This window comes from Limulus polyphemus, unplaced genomic scaffold, assembly GCF_000517525.1.
Source record: "Limulus polyphemus unplaced genomic scaffold, Limulus_polyphemus-2.1.2 Scaffold2, whole genome shotgun sequence".
Taxonomy (NCBI): domain Eukaryota; kingdom Metazoa; phylum Arthropoda; class Merostomata; order Xiphosura; family Limulidae; genus Limulus; species Limulus polyphemus.
This window is the reverse complement of record NW_013665612.1, coordinates 3,131,168-3,151,099: the sequence shown is the minus strand read 5'-3', so window position 1 is coordinate 3,151,099 and position 19,932 is coordinate 3,131,168. Positions and strand designations below refer to the sequence as shown.

Sequence of the window (19,932 nt, the reverse complement as noted above, 5' to 3'; positions counted from 1 at the left end):
TTTCATCATTGTCCCTAGTTAAGATCTTAAACAAACTGGATGTGAAAACTATGTCACAACCTCATAGGGCATGTCCAACTATACTAGATTTGGTGGGTGATCTGAAACTTGAGTGTATTTTTATACATGCTATTAGATTCCTTTCTGTAGAGCCAATATAACAGCAAGGACAAGTAAATTTGTAAACTATTGAAAATGACTGTAACAAAGAAATATGGTCCTTAAATTAAACAATTGTTGGCAACAATTAGGTTTGAAAAACACCTTAATTTTACTTGTGAGTATACCATACGAATGACCCATCTTAGTTGATTCTTAATATCTAAGGAATAATATATATATATTGTGAACAATGGTGTCTGTTCAAGCATTCATCTGTCTCTTGTTTAAAAAGCTGCGTATGCAGGCATAGCTCAACATTCACTTTTGAAATGACGGGAGAACAGACGTGAATAATGTTGATGCCAAGCTTTATTTTGGAAGTTATTCTATACTAAATTGTTAAGAATTAATCACACTATTATTCACATTTCAAAATGTGATGTAACTTAAAGAATAAAAATTTGATTTACCATATGTTATTGCTGAGTGGCTCTTAGCATGACTGAGATGCTCAACAATTAATTTTTGCGGTGGGCGATATAAGTAGCTCAGAGCTTCGGCTCTGAGTGAAACTAAGAGTGGAATACAATTAACTTTTTTAAAGTTCATTAAATCATTGAAATTGATAGATTAACTTAAACTTTTGCACATCACAGGTATTTTTGCTTGCTAACCTATAAAAGGTAAATTAATAAGAACAGGGTACATAGAAACTTCAATTGGACTAACATTACACAAGTTTCTCTTATTTAAATATTCACAAAGTATATTCCATACATAATTATACAACTTTATTATAACTTATCCAACTAGCTTATTTACTCACCATAAGCCCATCTGCTGAAATCTTCAAATACTCACTAACATCATTACTGTTGAGCAAAGCATTTATATTTATACGATTTGTGTTTTCGTAAGCATAAGGCCTGCCCTAAAATACAAAAATATAAAACTATGAAACAAGACTGGACAAAACTTAAACATGTTTTTTTTCATTTAGAACTTTTTGAGGAATGATTTAGTTAGTGGTTTTGCATTCATTCAGGAGATTTTACAAATTTAAACTTTTTTGTATATTGAGACACAACCATAATTTAACTTGCTTCCTCCTGACAAAGGCATGTAGAAGTGAGTCGAAGCAGCCCATTGTTCTAACACAATGGCTGGAGTCTGTTAAAAACTCAAGAAATAAGTTTTATATTTACAGTACATTTCATTTAAATTGAAATATAAATATTAATCAAATATACATTCTAAACATGGATAACATTAATCCCCACAAATTTGATTAATCAAATGAACTAAATCAAAATGATTGTTACATCAAGTTCTTATTCATTAATATTTACAGAGATTTTGCTAAAAAAAAAAGTTGTTGTTCTTCCTTACATGCATGTAATTTGTACCACACTGTCAAGGTGTTATATTATGAAAGCTGTGCAAAAACAGTTCCAGCTAAATATTGAATTAATACTGGTTGGTTAACAATAAAAGCACAATACAGCCATTTTATCAATATCAATAATAAAAATAACAAAGCAAATCCACTAGTGTTCATAAAAGAAACTGACATAAATTTCAGGAAAGAACTTACCTCTTTCAGAACTGCAACATATTTCCACACACACATGGTAAACATGAAAGAAACACGGAAACAAGCTTATGAACATTGATTGCCAAAGGAAGATTCAAGAAAAAATACAGGCAGTTTTTAAAGTCAATGAAATTGAGCTGAAATGTTGGCAAACCAAAATAAGAACTGATATCAAAACCTTGTGCATAAAATTTTCAACAACCCTTCAATTTATTAAAACTTTTGGCATACTGTATGGTCAAAGAAATTTATTTGGCAAAATAAAAAAATAAAAAACACCCAGTAGATTTCAAAATAAAATTACAATAACAATTATTAAATTATACACACACACATATATATATACATATATTATATACTATAATTACACATTAAGAATAATATACATTTTAAATATTTTGATTATCACTTCAAAATGCTCTAAAGAAAAAGAAAGCTTAAGCATTTTCAAAAAGTGTTCTCTTCTTTATTAGGTGCAAAATAATTACTTGTTTCTCTAAGCATCTTTTTACTTGAAAAGTACATATTCTGACAGAGGAATACGATATGTCATAAAAATTCATAATAACGTAAAATATTCCATTTTCTCATCAGCAAGCATTTAGAAAAATGAGTAAAAAATGCATTTATCCATATTGCAGAAAATATTGATATATTTAGAATTTAATATAATTTTGACCTACTTATCTTATTTAACTGAAACAAGTTTACAAGGTTAGTTTCACAGTACATATTCTTAAGACATGAAACACTGTATTAGAAGTTTTTTTCTAAATGGTATGAGAATCAGTGGTAATAATGCTTCCTGCAGCATATATGCTAATATACATGAGTGATAGGTTATTTTCTATTGAAAAATGTGCATATTAAAGGCTAATCTACAAAGAACACATAAAAAGATTGATGTATTAACTTTTGTTTTTCACACATATCATAGGCAATATTAAAATATGTAAAACAAAAAATTCTTATTATCTGAAAATTTAAAACATTTTCTTTTACAGTTGGCTTATATCATTAAATTAAAAACTTTTCACAATGACACAAATAAATGTATTACTGAAAAAATAAAGTTGAAATGGACAACAACTGTCTAGTTCAGAGTGGTACTTGAAGATAGTTTTGAAGGACTAACCTACAAAGTTAGTTCAGGTAGAAAAGGTAATGTTTCAAGTCTTTTTTTATTCAGGTCAGTTTGTACTATTCATTGCAGGGGTTTATATGGTATCTGAGAAGAGTGAAGTGGATGTGATATGATCATCTGGTGGTACTGATAATGTGGTTAGAAGAACAGGTGATGACTTGACTAATAGTAGCCACAAGCTCTAATTTACAGACCTGAATATCTATTTAGTGATGGTTTCATTGTGTTAATGTAGAAAACTTCAATGGTTTTTCTTGTTTTCCAGAACTTCCCTGAATCACTGTGTCTATAATTGTCCCAGCCTATTTTATGTTCAGTCAATATGGCATGTTCTGCCAGGGTATAAATCTGTGTTTTCATCAGTTTTCTGCAATATTTTATGTTCTTTTATTCTTGCACCAAAATGTCTTACTGTTTCTCCAACGTAGGTCTGAAACACCATCATCAGTTGTTCTTTGTTTAGTTTTGACAAAGACAGATCAAAGTGTTCTACAAGGTTTCTTACGTTTTACACATACAAGAAGAGAATAGTGTTGGATTTGTTTTTGTCTGTTGTATCAGTTTGTATTTTTATGTTCTTCAAACTATTGGTGATAAAACTGGAATAGCATCTGTTCTATTTAAAACACTGTATGATGTCTCGGCCTTCAGTTTTGATGGTGTTCTCACAAAAGATGTTCTCAGCTCTGTTGTTCAAGCACTTATTGGGTTTAATAGAAAGTGCATGGTAAATGTGATCTTTGACATCCTTTTAAATCCTAGGGAAAACACTGTCTGGTCCTAGCGTTTTATAAGTTTTTAAACTCTCAAACCTTTTTTTTACTTACTATCAAAGGAATAATATATCTACATGATTCAGGTCCATTACAGTATTTCCCACAGAATGTTTAGGGTCAGAAGTACTGCTAATACCCTCTCTCTTGCAAAAATAAATAAAACATCTATATTTCAGCGATCTTAATCTTCAACAGAAGTCTTGCCATCAGCAACCTTTAAGTGCCCAATCCATCTTGTAGCATTTTGCTTACCTTTAACCAAATAAAAAAAAACAAAATCCTTGATGTCAGTTTTAATGCTATCAGCCAGCTCATTCTCAAAAGCACCTCCTGATTTTTTTTTCTAAACAATTCCCTATATTTCAAATCATTTTATCTCTGATTCCCTAGGCATAAGTAAAGCTAAAATGTCAGCTGCTACTTACACAAGTTGTCCAAACACCACTCAGCACAAAATCCTACTTGCTTCTTTACATAGTCTTCACTATCTACCCACTTCTCTAGTAAAAGTAAGGGGTTCTGGGGCAGAGATGAAAGGTATTTGTTGATTGTTAACTTATTTTCACCTAAATGAAGAAAAACAGTATATATCTATAACATATTTACAAAATACTAAGTACTATAAGATCCATAAAGTAACTAAAACTAGATTTCTATAATTTAAATTGTATTTGTTTGATACATTTAACAGAACATAAATACAAAAAATAGTTATAATACTGCATTTACTTTCAGAGAGAGAGAGAAGAAAAAAAAAAAGACTTCAAAATTGTTGTGAAACAGGGTTACACATGTTCCATCAAAATACTTTGTCCAAGTTATCTATAACTTATGCTACATTTCATAGATCTGCAGGAGTAGATAATGATCTCTTGAGGTAATTTTTCTTATAACATGTAATGTCCAAAAAAACCACAAAATAGGCATTACGTGAAAAACAATATTCCACATCTCTTGAACTGGCAGTACCATGCAGAAATGGATGGATTAGAACAGGCAACATATTCTATCTAAAGGGGAATACTCTTTGAGAATATATGTCTTGGCTGGATTTTTGCATGTAATAGATAATCATTTTCCTTGCTGACCCAAATATCATATAGCACGCCTTAAGAAATATGTCAAAAGCATAAGATTTTGCTTGTTTAAGCTGATAAACATTCAGATTTAGGGGATCAAGGTCATCTTCACATAGTTTTAGAAAGTTTCATGGACTTCCATCTTTTTCCACAATAACCTTTCACGACTTAGTCCTTGGGACTCCAAAATGTCCTGCAGTTTGTTGGGCACTTTCCATATTCAAGTCTGCATTTTGCTACAATATAGTGATAATTTGTATTTGTACAAGGTTAGGATGGTCACAACTGGAAAGGACATTAACAATTCAGATGTAATCACCTATGAAATGAATCTGTTGATTAGTGAATACCATATTCAGTAACTTACATTGCATGGTATGGCCATTGACTGCTTCCACTACCCTGTGCACTTTGGTAACCAATATTGATATCAGTTGTGTGTTGCTTGCATCTTTGAAGGAGGATTATGCTGTCTGTGTCATGTCAAGGTCACACATAAGCTCAAGTCATCTCTAAAACCATGGTCCACAACATCAACATCATATAGTTGTATCCAATTTCAGATGTCTTCAACAAACATTATTGTAGCATTATTGTTTCTCCCACCAGCAAGGTATGTTCCCAAAATATACATCATGTACCCAGGGGACATTGTTATGAATGCTCTAACTCTTTCATTGGAATGCACCTTTTTTGTATATAGACATAACATCCATCTAGAAGTAGGGCTTCCATATCACCCTCCCCATCAGTCACCAGTCATCTTGTCAGAGAGCTAGGTGAATGAAAATTACTTCTTGATGATAAATAAGCCCAAGTTCCAAATAAAGTAAAACAAAGTTACTGATAAAAGCTGCACCAGCCTAGTAGACCATATCTGACAAGTCAGTATGAAGCTTAACAATAGGACAACTAGGTATGCTTGCAAAAATCTCACTTGCATGTTTTTCAAAGATAGAAGTCGGGATGTTATGGCATCAAAGTAAATCTTTGTCATCCTGTATGACTGAGATATTCCTCTTCTGTGAGTCTGTGACTGATCAAAGTTTATATCTTTAAATCTCTGTGCTACTATTCTAATGCTTTCCATTAAGTTCGTGACAGTGACAGTGGCAACTCTTTATTCCAGCAGAAATAATAAGCTGATTTATAAAATGTGGGTTGTGTTTCAAGTGGAACAATGTTGAAGTAAGTATCGACATTTACGGCAAACAATGTACCTGGCATTATTTCTAGTTTCACACTCTTTGAATCTGACAAGTCAGGAACAATGCTTGTAAGGGAGAGGGAAGAAATAAGCAGAGTCATTTGTGTCCATATAGTCTACTGCAGTGACTGGGTCATGATGTACAGTAGATTGTTCATAATGATAATAATGCTGGTAACATTTATTGCAGAAATCATCATCAGATACAGACACTTTTTTTTTCTAATAAGATAAGTTCTTTGTTCTACATTATAGTCCACAAACAGATCTTCTCCCTTTGATATTTGCTCTAAAATGACAAACAATACATCTATATTCTTTAGGCATTGTGAACTAGGTACCTGTGTACTGATTGTAAAAAGAATGGAAGGTTCTTTTAAGATGTATAAGTAACAACATGGAAAATCCTCACTTGTTGACAAAGTAATAATTTGGTGTGAACAACTGTACAAAAACCATCAAAATATGAGATGGTGTGATTGGCTATAATACTGTTTATTAGCTTGTTTTTTTGCTTTTTATTAATATGTTGGACCCTATCTGGTTTTTGAGCTAACTTGCATATTGACCATGTCAAATAATAGCAACAAAAACATTTTACAAACAATGCTGCACTAACAGTAATCTCAATACATTATTTAACAAATTGATATTTTAACCCCAAAAATGTTGAGTGGATTCTGCAAGCAAAATAATTTAAATATATCATGTAGTTGAAGGTGAACAACATAATGAAGGTTTTTGTTTTAAACTCCATTGGTGTTGAAAGACATTTCCAAAATGTGGAAAATGATCTAAATATTAGCAAAAGTAGTTTATTTATAGTTAAGCACAAAGCTACACAATGGGCTATCTGTGATCTGCCCACTATGTGTATCGAAACCTAGTTTCTAGCATTGTAATTCCACAGACATACCACTGTGCCATTGGGAGGGTGCAAAAGTAGACAATACCAGTATTTTAAAGTGATAAATACTATATTAAACCAAAAAATGAACCAAAAAACATTTCACCTAACAACAGTAAAGTACTTGGAAAATACTGTTAATTGCAAAATAATGGTATGGATAATTAATTTTTGCTCATTTCCTGGAAGCACTTCATCTATTTCATACTACATAGTCTCTTGGGATGCAACAAAGTAATTAAACATTAGCTATAATTAATACATAAAAAACTTTTAGATTTAGGTCTACAAATATAAAAGAATGTTTGAACTACAATGTGAGAATAATCTAGTAAATCTCTATGTAGCAATACTACCATATGAATATAAGTAGAACAAATCTGATCCTAGATATACCAAGTCTATTTGTTTGCACATACATAGCCAATGAACCTCTTGATAAAAATAATACTATTCTTGCCTTTTAGGTACAAAATAAAAATGTAAAAAATGTATATATTTTTTCAAACAAGCTTTTTAATCTTGCATCATTTAAGACTGTTAAAATATCTACTTTAGTATTTAATATCATAATTTAAATTCCTAAAATTATAATTCTAACATACATCTTAATGTAAACATTAAAAGAAACATTTCTTTTTTTAAAAAAACTTTTGAATAATCATCTCAGTACATTCCTAACATTTTGAACTTTCACATTAAAAATAGTTATTCTACATTCAAACCTTCAGTTTAATTAATTATATTCTGGAAATGACATAGCAAGGATAAGGTTTCCAATTTCCAATATTCAAAAACACTTAATAGTTGAAAAAGAAAAGAATAACAATCAATATGTATAAACAGAAGTTTACACTTTCCTACACCAAAAATATATTTCTGATAATATTTAACTCCCTCTCACACTTTAGCTTTATCCCCAAAAAAGTTTCTCTTCTCTACCATCTAAGCATTGGTATGAATTATACCTCGTTTGCTCCAGTCTTTATACCCCAATACTCTCTCTACCTACATCAATGCATCCTTTACACCAGATCTATATACAAGCTTCCCATTATTACTTCTTATTCATTTTTTTTTAGACTGGCAAAATTACCAGACCCGAACACTGCCCATTGTGGAGGAAGGGCGGGAGAGTGTGATAGGAGGTAAGTATTATCGAAAATACATTTTCGGTATATGAAAATGTAAACTTCAAAACACACCTCTGCTTACACTTTAGTTAGAATCCCACATTGACAAGGTGAGGGCAAGATCCACACAGAAAGAATTAGTGTAGAAAACATATGCAAATTGAGATATAGTATAGTACACTAATGGGGCACACACTACTTTTGGAACAGGTATGCTCTTTGCCCAAATAATGTGAAACCTAAAATGTAGGTGGTAAAGGTTAATCGGCCACAGTGTCAAACCATAACATTGTGAGAAGAAACATGCAAGGAGGGACATCTATTCCAAATCTGGTTCCTCCTGCAATATACATCTAGTCTGGAAATATTGTACATGCTTTTGAGAGTTGTCCAGGCCCAAACCATGCAGATGAGGTTCCACATCTCACTGTTGGAATTATAGGGTTGTGGATCCAAAGCTAGATCCAAGGTGCAGTGGCTAGGGCATGGCAGTGTGATATAAAGGTATTATAGCAATATGATATTAAGGGAACCTAAACTGAATGTTACAGAATGTTGCATGTTGAGCTACCAGAATTATGAAGAGAAGGCAAGCAATACTAAAGTGGACAAACTCTCAACCCAACCTGAAGAAGCACAAAATGCTACAAATCAAACTTGGAATTATGGGCCCACTCAACCTGAAAGTTAAAGAATGTTGCATGCGAGCCACTGGAATTACAAAGAGAAGGCAAGCAACACCTAAGTGGACAAGCCTTCCCCCAACCTGAAGAAGACAAAACGCAACAAACCGAACTTGGAATTACGGGGCCTTTCATGCCTCACTCAACCTGAAGAAAAAAAAGACCATCTGGCCTGGGATTACAAACCTAAATCCTAACTCCCCAATCTGAGAGGCAAGGCAATACCTTGGATGTGGAACAAAGTTCAACCAATGGCAGAAGGACTTGACACTCTGCATGCTGAATTACAATAAGTCAAGGGCCCTCTTCCATGATCATGGAAAGTAATATAAGGATCAAAAAGAAGAGCCACACTCAACACAACTGGATAGTTGAATTATCAGGAGGATCCCATGTAGGCTGGTTCTGCACCACCAGATATCTGGGAAAACCATAGAGTTATGGGTGGGAGGGTATCCAGCATTGCCCTCTTCTCCTTGAATGGAATAAAGTGTTCAAACATCACTCAGGAGGAATAGACCTCTCTACACCACTCTAGCAACTGGAAATTGGGAGTGGTAAGGACCCCATGCTCCACTATGGAGAAATGGAGGGTGAATAGTGTTGAGGAGTCCTGAAGAATGATGCTCCAGAAATGGTGCAATAGGTAAATCATTTTTCCTATTTTGAAAAGCAAACTAACCCTGAGTTATTCAATCAAGGGGTCAGCAGGTTTGGACAAAATCCCTTTATGTTTTACTCATGATATTCCATGACTGGCAGTCCAGTATTGTATATTATGTATTATACTAAATAATTGTGTACTACCTGGAAAGCACCAAGCTGGTCTTATGGAACACCCCATCTCAACAGAGATTGTTGCTACCAGGAATTTTATTTATTAGTCTACTGGTAGCTAGTGCAGATTTGAAAAAGGATACCTGACCAGGCAACACTTGCTACTGAGTGGGATCCAAATGATAATGATGAGAGGTCCCTGAAAAGGAATAGAATAACACAGAAGAAATTAAGTCACACACCTCTGTCACAATCAAGCTGGGACATGTAGAATAGCCACAGGGGGTAGCTGAAACCAATCCGAGGAAGAAACTGCTAAATGTAAATAGTGTGATATGAAGGTGTTTGGTGTGGTCCACATACCAGCCTGTACAATTTCCTCCACTGGGCGATGCAACCAAGCTGCCAGGAACATCGAGGTATGTCAAACTTGATGAGATGAGAGCCGAAGAAGTCTCCACTCCTCCAATGAAAGCCCAGAGTAAGCCATACAAACCAATTGACAAATCCAACCTGTCAAAGTGAACAGGGATAAGTTGCATGACACAGTAGGATCCCATTAGATAAACAAATGGTGACATGAACCCCGAAATGCTTCAGTATGTGCCACATAACATCATAGAGCCCGAACTGTGCATAATAGACTATCCAGATCCGAGCAGTCGTATAAAATGAAATGGAGGGAAGATGAATAGGAGAGAAAGCCTTATCTCCTTCTCTAGCTGTTCAAGGTTTGGGTAGAAAAACCTGTCTGGATACAACAGAACATAAGTGGAATGATAAAGAATCCTATGAACATGAAGTGCAAACACATCCAAACATCAATGCCTCCTAGACAATAACAGAAAAACAAGTCTTAAGTAAAAGATGATATAGTGAACATGGCCCCAAAGGTTCAAAAAGTGGATAAGGCATGGAGAACCACCATTAGGAACTTGGAAAGGTCAACGAGGTTGGATAGCCCAAAATGATTTCAGAAGTAATGACAAAACTGGGGATTTAAAAACTTTTCTTCTCTTAGAAAAACAAAAGGTAGCCAACAAAACAGTCTTACACAAAGCAACAGATGAAGATGCTAAACCTTTGTTAAATAACCATGTCAGAAATTGAGAAATATGTGGCACAGTGGGGCCATTAATGACAAGTAAACCATTTCCTTTGATAAACTTCCAAAGAAAAATGCTGACTGGATTGTGTTAATAAGGATGCCACCCAAGAAGCCAATACCTGATGTTGTGAGATAGACCGCATAAAAGTCAAGCTTGAAGTTGAAGAACGTTGACTGCTGGATGAAAAATGTTCGATCGAGGCTGATGTACGAGAGATGGCCAGAGAGATACTGGAGGAGTTGAAACCAAGACTAACCCAGCCATTGTGGTGCCACCAGAAGAATTTGACAGGACATGGAGTGAATCAGTGCAAAAACCTTGAATAACAGATTAATCGTAGGGAATGCATAAAGCCAAAGGGTGAGGTACAGGAGACCAGAACGATGGAGCTAAGCATTCCACTGTGTGGCAAAAGCATCGATCTGTGGTGTTCTGAGAAGAAAGCAGATCCAGTGAAAAACTTGAGGATGAAGCATCCATTCCATGGGAAGAGCTCCATTGGGAGGAGATAACTGGTCGGGTACTAAATTTTCATTACATCTGGAACATAACAAGCAAGGAGAATGATCAGATGTTTGTGTGCTCAAAAGAGAAGATCCAATGTTCGAAAGCAAAGAGATCTGGAGTGAGTGCCCCCTTGTTTTGAAATTTAGGAGACGGCTGTGGAATTGTCCAAGTGAAGCATTACCACCTTCCCTACAACAATCAGAGACACTGAGTCATTGCTCATTGAACTGCTACAAGTTCTAATAAATTGATGTGAAGTTTGCTTTTCTGTCCAAAGGCCTATACAAGTGTCCCAGCCCTGGAGAGAAGCATCTGTGAAAAGATGTATCTCTGGACATTAAGGCAGTAGAGGGACACTGACTGTCATTTTGTCCATGTTCAACCATCAGCCATGATCTTGCAAACTGGAATCCAACAGGACCACCTGACAATCTAGCGCATCTGTGCAAATGTTCCACTGGTCCTGTAACGCCCATTGAAGGGTCCGTGTGTGAGCACGATCCAAAGGAATGAGTGATTCCAAGGATGCCCACATCCCCAAAAGAGATAGAACTGCACATGCTGGTGGAGAAGAAAACTACTGTATTTTAAGAACTAAATGTTCCAGGGCCTGAAGGCATAAAGGAAAAAGTTGGGCCAGACTTAGTATGGAATGGAAAAACATCCCTAAATGGATGAGGTACTATGTAGGAGTAAGAATAGACCTCTCCTTTTTAATAAGAAATCCAGATCTCACAGCTTCTGCTAACAGAGTTTGAATATGAAGTTCTGCCAAGTGGCAGAAAGGGGGAACAAGAAGGCAGTCCTCCATGTAATGGTGAGTGTGAATGGCCAAAAGTGAAAATGACATGAAAAAGATCTGACTATCCAGCACAAAACATATGGGGCAGATGCAAAGCTGAATGGAAGAGCACAAAACTGAAAAAATCTCACTGTCATGGTATGCATTGGCAACATCAAATGTTGTCATCCATAGACTGGATAAAAAGAGCCATTGAAGGGAAAGAAAAGACTTCATTGTAAACCAAGGAGGCTGGAGGAATCGATTGAACTGAGAAAGGTCGATGACAGGTTGCCAATTGCCTGTCTTTTTTGGTACTACAAAGAGCTGGCAATAAAAACCCTTGAAAGAGGAGTCAATGCACCCTATGGCCTCTTTGTGCAAAAGATCCTGGATGTCTTGTGCTCAATGGCTGGATGTAAGAGGGCCCTTCAGGAGTGGAAAGCCAATCATTATGAGAGAGAGAGAATGGAGGAGGAGATATGAACTAAATGACCAATCCTCTCCCGAGAACTTGAATGACCCACTGATCTGTGGTGAAAGTCTCCCATACTGGCATGAACACTGTGAGTTGAGACCCCACAGGACCCAACCCTATAAGGTAGTCACCGACGCCGTAGTTAGTCTGCACTCCACCCTAGAGGAGGATACCTGTTGGTAAGGTTGGAATTGCCCTTGTGTTCCAATGGATTGTGGTGCCAAAGATGCACGTCTGGAAACTCGAACGGGAGATGCAGGAAATCATCCTGTAGAAGACATGTGGGACAGTTGAGAAACTAAGTTAGAAAGGGAAGAGTGGAGATGGGCCACATTCACTCAAGATTTCACGAAATAAGGAATACTAGCAAAAGTAGATTGTTTAAGAAAAGGAGCTTCTCCGAGATCTCTATGGGCCAAAGAAGGAAGGCAAACTCCCACCAGCAAGGCATCCTCTTTCCAAAAGATCCCAATAACAAGTCAACCAAGATACCAAGGAGAGAACAGAAACCAATAATGTGAACAACGTAGAAGTCAATAAATGACTAAGATCATCTGTAAATTGTATAGGAGATCTGTGATAAGCCTCAGACAATAGTTGCAAAGATAATAACAAATGCAAAACTGTTGTAAGTGACAAACAAATTCTGGAAAACTGAGATTGATTAAGGTAAACTATGGCATCTTGTCTAGAGCCCCAAGCAGGAAGAAGAGGATCTAACCTCAGAGTCCAAATAAGGGTTCTACAGGCAATGGAAAGCCAAGGCATGCTCATCCAATAAATGAGGATCAGCAAATCTCCTCGCATGTACAGCAATGTCTGGTGAAGGATCAGGTAATCAGACAAATGATTTTCCCCCCCAATAAAAAAGATTTATCAGCTACAGGAAAATTACTCAAAACATTACAAACATGGCGTATTAGTTGCAAAAAACGTGCAGGAGACAGAATGTCTGTCTGAGCAAAGGAAGGTGCCAAAAATATAAGTCTAAATTTTCACCAGTCTGCTCTTGATCCCCTGTAAAGTCAGCTTCAGAGCCAACAGGAGAAAAAACATCAGACCACATGTAAGACTCAATCTCTCTGTGTATAAAGAACTGTATGTCTTCCATGGAAAGTGTTCCCCCTCTGATGCCCAGGTAACAACAGACTCATGAGGTGGTAAAAGAGGAGCATCAGGCGACTCTGAGACATGAACATGTGTATTCATATTCGAAAAACATCTTCAAGATGTTTTTTTTTAATAAAAAGATAAATAAATAAACTCAAGACCCACTAGAACAGGTCTAAAAGAAAACCAAAATAAAATATCAAAAATGTAATAATGTTGAAGATAAATCTGCAGTAATCACATAAGACCATTGTCATAATTTCTGTCAAGAAAAAGTGAATAAAAAGTATTAATGGGGAGCTTATATACATACCTGGTATAGAGGGTGCACTGACATAGGTGTAGAGAGCCATAAGATTAAAATCTATATAGTGGGGTATAAAGGCTGGAGCAAGCAAGGTATAATTCATACCAATGCTTAGATGGGCAGAGAAGAGAAACTTTCATCAGGATAAAGCTAAAGTGGGAGAGGATGTAAGCATGTTTTGGAAAACATAATACAAATATTTAATTATTTTCTGTAACAAACACAAATTACACTGTATAACTCACTTGTTTGAGCAAATTTTTCTAAGGCAATCAAGGAAAAAAGTGTGACAAACGTGTTAAAATCAGATACCTGAAAAAAAAAAACTTAATTAAATTTTACACTAACATAGATATTTATTCCAAACAAAAGAGTGTTAACATTTTCCTCACCTGAAAATGTGTTTTACACAGATACTTATCTTTCTACAGGACAGATAACTAATACGCTGTGCCACTGCTGAAATTTTTTTTGTGCACCAAGCCTTTGAGCACTAGCATTTCAACAAAGGATCATTTACAATGAGGCAAAAGAAACACACTACATCTAGATATGAGAAAGAAGGTGTGAAGTTTTTTGGAGAACTAAGTAGCTATCTGAAATACATTTTTAAGTAAGGAAAATGCTAACCTAAGGAACAGTACTCACCTCTCCACATAACAGGTAGCTAAAATCCCACATTGAGAAGATGGTGGAAGGAGAAGTGTACATAAAAAAAATTTAAAGGACGAGATTCTCTCTGAGAATATACTGACAGAAAGGGAAAACTCACAGAGTGTGTCATCCATTAAAAAGGAGATAATGAGGAACCTATTGGGAGCATCATTCAGTAGGAGACCACAGAAAGTTCAAGCATGGAATAGTCTTCACTCAGTACAAGTAGTAATGCCCTAAGGTACTGTTAAAAGAACCTCCGGTGTGGTGTTAAATTGCTGCAGAGGTGAACAAAATTTTATGGTTGCTCAACACGATTGTATATCTCAGATGATCGAGAGACTATGTATGTGTAATATGGCTAGGGCAATAATCCCAGATCTGAATCTTGAGGAATGATCTAGTTGTTACTGTAGGGATTACTTGTATTACACTTCTAGCTAAACATCCCTGCTCTACTTCCAAAGGAAGGGATCACCTACTTAATCTCATACAATGACCTGAAGGGGACCTCTCCATATTAACCCCCTCAGTGAGTAGGTTCTGAGGAAGCAAGAGTTCTCCTACTCCACTAAAGTAAAACAGGAGGGAGAAGCTTGTAAAGGGAAAAACACTAAAGAAGTGCTCAGACTGAATAGGAATAATCACATCACCATATACAGTGCAATGACTTACAGCAAATAAGGACAGCAATAACTGGTCAGGTGAGAGGGCAGTGAACCATGATGGTAGTTTTTTGGAACTAGCAATACAACTTGGAATGTAAAATATGTAAACTGCTGAAGCAATGTTGTGAAAAACCTCATCCCAACAGCAGACACTGAGGAAGCAAGGGTTCTCCCACTCCACTTAAAGAAAGCATGAGAGAGGAATCTGTATAGGAGAAAATACTAAAGAAGTGGCCATACTAAAAAGAAATCATCACATCTCTATGTTCTATAATGACAGACTGTGCAATGGCTTACTGTGGATAGGGACAACAGGAGCTGACTAGGTGAGAGAGGGCATTGAACCACATTGGTACTGTTTTTTGGAAGTAGCAGTATCACATGACTAGATTAGCTTAACACTTTCTGTTATCCCGTACTTGATGTGGATTTTGGGAAAAGTATTCCCTGTGAAGCAACACTAGCCATATGGTGGGTTTCATTGCCCCAAGTGTGTATGTGTGCATATATAATTTTTTTTTGTAGTTTGGAGTGGTTGCTAGTTTTTTGTGGAACCTGTAAGAAAAAGAAAAATAAACAACTAACATCTTTAGAACTTCTGGAAAGACTAAAGAATGGCAATTGGAGGGAAATGAATCCCATACGTGTGATACAAAGGTGTTGGGGGTTGTCCACACCCTGACCTGCAATATCACATCCAGGGAATGTTGATGACCAGAGGCAAGAGAAGCTGTGAGTTTACAAACTTTATGAGAGGGGACATGAAAAAGATTAAACAAGTCATCTTTCATAGAGGAATAGATAAGTCAGTTGAGTTGTTTCACCCAACTGTCAAAGTGGAACGAAAATATGAAAAGACTATAGTGATTACCTCAGAGGAGAACAGCACATTTGAGATAACAGCAAATGACTGGAGTCTATACAATCGTATAGAGAAGAAAGGGAAGGGAGGGTGATTGGAGAAAACATCTGATTACTCTCCAAAGCAGCCCAGATCTTGTGAAAGGAGTGGTTTGGGAATAAAATTAATGTGTCCTTGTGAGAAAGTGTGTGGGAGACATCCAAGGCAAAAATATCAAAGCAACAGGGAACAGGTGGCTAAAGGTTTGAATGGAAGAGCACTGAAAACTAAACAGAAGTTTCAGTCCAGGAACTGGATGAAGAGGACAACTAATTAGAAAGACTTGGAAGAATTCTGTAAGAAACAGAGAAAGTAGAATGGCCAAGGAAAAGAGGGAAGTAACTGGTAATCACAGAAACAGATAGATTGCCCTCAAAAAGCCAGGTAAAAAAGAAGGAAATGAGATGAGGAAGAGCCAGAAAACTTTAAGGAAGTGAGTGATGAATGGACCAGCACTGATCAATCATCCACTTGTGGTGATAAACTGCAAAGGTGGATAGCCAACATAAGCAAGCAAGGAAACAGGCTACTCTTTAAGAAAAACCTACCCATTTTGCAAGGAACTGGACATGTGAAGATGAAGGTGTGGAACAAAGTGGTGAAGTTTAGATATCTGAAACTGACAAAAAAAAAAGGAACGTCCAAGGCAGAATAGATAAAGGGCCCCAGGACTGTTATGAGACAAGAAATCATAATTGAGATAGCCAAAGAGGGGGCAATGAGTAAGGGATGCTGTAAGTTATACAGCATCTTGGGAAGAAGTTTAAGAGGAGGATACGTACACAGAAAGAGAATGGACCAATCAAGAGTCTGATGGAATACTGTCAGGATCATGAAGTCTGGAACTGGTGATCAAAAAAGTGGAAGCTTGGTTTAAAGAGGAATCATATATGCATCGCTAAGAGAACTACAAAAAACCCAGGTGTAAAGTCCAGTCTGTCAGAAGGCTCCTGTCCAGGCAAGACAGCCAATATGACATTACATTTAAAGCTCTCAGAACAACCAAATGTTGCTGTCGTGAGCTCAAAAATGAAGCTTGAGAAGAAGAAATCAGAGGTCCCATGAGCAAGCACCTCCTTAATGGTTGATGTACGAATCAACAGTGGAATTGTCAAAATAGATCAAAACATGATGTTCAGACAGCAGATGGTGAAAGGTCTATTGAACAGTATACATTTCAAGAACATTGAGGAGGTATGTAGGAAACAACACTAAAATGGTAAAGTTATCCAGAACTACAACCAACTCAGCTAGAAAGACATCCATGAACAGCAGATTGAGGGTAAATAAAGTCAAAGTTGAAGAAGAAGAAAATTTACAAGCTGAGGGAAGAATATATTCAATGGGGTAGAAGTACTAGAAAAAAAGGTAAAATTCCAATCACATGCCACATAGAGATGGAGTCTGAAGCTTGGGAAGGACATGTCAACTGAGAGTCAACACAAAGAAGAAACAAGAAGAATATACAATTATGCAACAATCAGGTGAGGGAGAAAGAGGAGAAAAAATCTTATGAACTGAGGTGCAAGAAACTTGCTCAAGAATCAGTAGAAACAACTGCAGTAAAAAAGACAAATGTCACATTCTTGAGTTATATGAGTAGCAAAGGACAAAGATGGGTGTTAACTGATCCTTATCAGTGATACAATAATCAGAAAAAAAAAAGCAGGCAGGTTCAGCAGAAATTACAGAAGCAGGAGAGCATGAAACCTTGGTTCATATGACAATTGTAGGATAGAACCAACCATATGATGTATAATAGCAGTAAAAATTCTCACCATCAAAGTAACTCCAGTCACCATTTAAAGAAAATATAACAACTCTTATCAAAGAGAGTCTGGACCTCCAGAGGTTTCAGAAACATGAAAATGGGATATTGTATTCAATAAGATTTTATATTCTTATTTTAACAGGTATGCTTATGGTACTAAGACCTTGGTCATTTACATTTTGACAAAATAGAAAGTAATTACTGAAATATGCACAATGTTAATGATGATGATGGCGAACATTCCTGTCACAGAAACCATATCACAGACTATGGAAAATATGTCACTAAATCTCATATTTTGGTTAAGACAAAAAAAATCAAATTAAGGTAAGAAAAGATAATTCATATCAGAAGCTCTAACCAAACTAATTTTAAAAATCTGCATCTTTTTTTCTTGTAGTTAAGGAAAGATAAGGTAAGAAAGATAACACTTTGAATATTAACCAAGTAAAACTTCAAAATAATAAGTGTAAAATTTCTATAACTCTTAATAAAATAAACAACACAACTGAACACTGCAGTGCTGAGAAAAAGAAAGCTTTTGGTATACATAAAGTGCTCAAGTGCATGGAAAGTATACCATCTTTCTATGAGTGGAATGGTATAACCTAATGCTGAAGGCATCATATAGTGGCAAAGAACAAGTTTTTAAAAGTAGGGTTGGAAATATTCATTAAAAAGCTTGGTGCATGGAAAAAAAATTTTGGCAATGGTCTGAGCTATTAATCATCTCTTATGTAAAGAGGCGAGTAGCATTTCTGAAGTAATTATTTTAAAGTACGAGAACCTAGACTAAAATTATACTTTTTTTATTGGAAAAAAGTGGAAATTGAAATGTCAAAGCAAGAAATTGGATGCCCATGAAAATAATAAAAATAACTATTTTGAATATCCGATATTATTTGTCTATCACCAAAACCTCTTACTGGAAAATGAAAAATAACCATTTTTTTTTACAGGCAATACAAATAAAACTTTTTAAATATATAGCAATACAGCAAATCATTGTAAACTTACAAACAATATGAAACATTTGTCTACATTCAATAAAAATGTAAATTTAGGCTAGCAATCTTAACTGGTACAAATTAAACTAAACATTCCTTCAGTGTCATTTTTGTACATAGGTTATTTTTAATAAATAAATGACAGAGATGAAACAGGCTTTTTTCACAACATAAAAAAATTTTGTATTTAACAATTAGTCTCCTACCTTATGATGAACTTTATTAGGTTCAATGTTTTGCTGCATATGAAGATAAGGAATAATGATATTTTGGTTACAAATTTCAAAAAGGCAAATTTTGAAAGGATGTGAAAAGAATTGTCTGTTGTGAATCAGGCAGCCAAGATATTTGGAGATACTGATCAGATGTGGGAAAATTTTTAAATACTCAAAACAAAATTACAATATTGTAAATGATTAACCCTATGTGCATGGTTGGGGGTCAAAGTGTGCATGCCACAACATTTTACAGAGTGCCATTCAACATGGTAATATGTACTTGATGTCAAAGTTATCAACTATTCATTTTACCCTTCATTGCTAATTTAGTGAAGTTCATGGTAGAGGAAAGTAAATAACAAATACAATATACAAGGATACTAAAAAAACTAGATATGTATTTTAGAAGTTCTAGCAGTTATGCAAATGCAAACTATATGGTGGACAAAAATATTTTTATTCTTCACATAAACATCTCCTTGCACTCAGACTTATCAGAGTCAGACTGATGTTGTCAATTCACAGACATATCTTGAATACAAATACTTTAGTAACACATGATTTTTTTGTGTTTAACAAACTTTTATATTTCACCAAAGACTTGCCGTATTTTGTATAGATAAACATAATAAATTTAGAGTTCTGGTCAATGTTATTTTTTCAATATATCTCCTATACATTGGGGTTAATATAGAACTATATTTTTTTGTGCAAGAAAGAAATGACAAATTTTAATGAAACCACATTTTCCATATGTAGTCTTCTTTTTAATACATTTTTGGGTGTGGGTATAAAATCCAATATAACTTTACCACCTGTTGCAAAAAGACAAATTAATTGAAATAATATGAAACTTAACACAAAGTTTCTACAGCTTATGTAACTTATAGAAAATAAATTATATCTTTTTTTAATATATGATATTAGTATAAGTTACTGAGAACCCAACATAAACAAACGAAAAAATCAAAGGGAATCCATCTTAAATTGAACAAAACAACCCTACTCTAAACCAACAC

General features: G+C 35.3%; 1 protein-coding gene across 1 annotated transcript in view; it reads right to left on the bottom strand.

Moving 5' to 3' along the window:
- LOC106467339 (RING finger and SPRY domain-containing protein 1-like) overlaps positions 1–19,932 on the bottom strand; it is a 92,822-nt gene that overhangs the window by 39,978 nt on the left and 32,912 nt on the right. Inside the window, exons 6-9 of the mRNA XM_013927721.2 lie at positions 13,940–14,006; positions 4,042–4,182; positions 1,697–1,707; positions 929–1,033 (exon numbers count right to left, since the gene is read on the bottom strand). Coding sequence (XP_013783175.1) covers positions 929–1,033; positions 1,697–1,707; positions 4,042–4,182; positions 13,940–14,006 — 324 coding nt within the window. The remainder of the gene's footprint in view (positions 1–928; positions 1,034–1,696; positions 1,708–4,041; positions 4,183–13,939; positions 14,007–19,932) is intronic.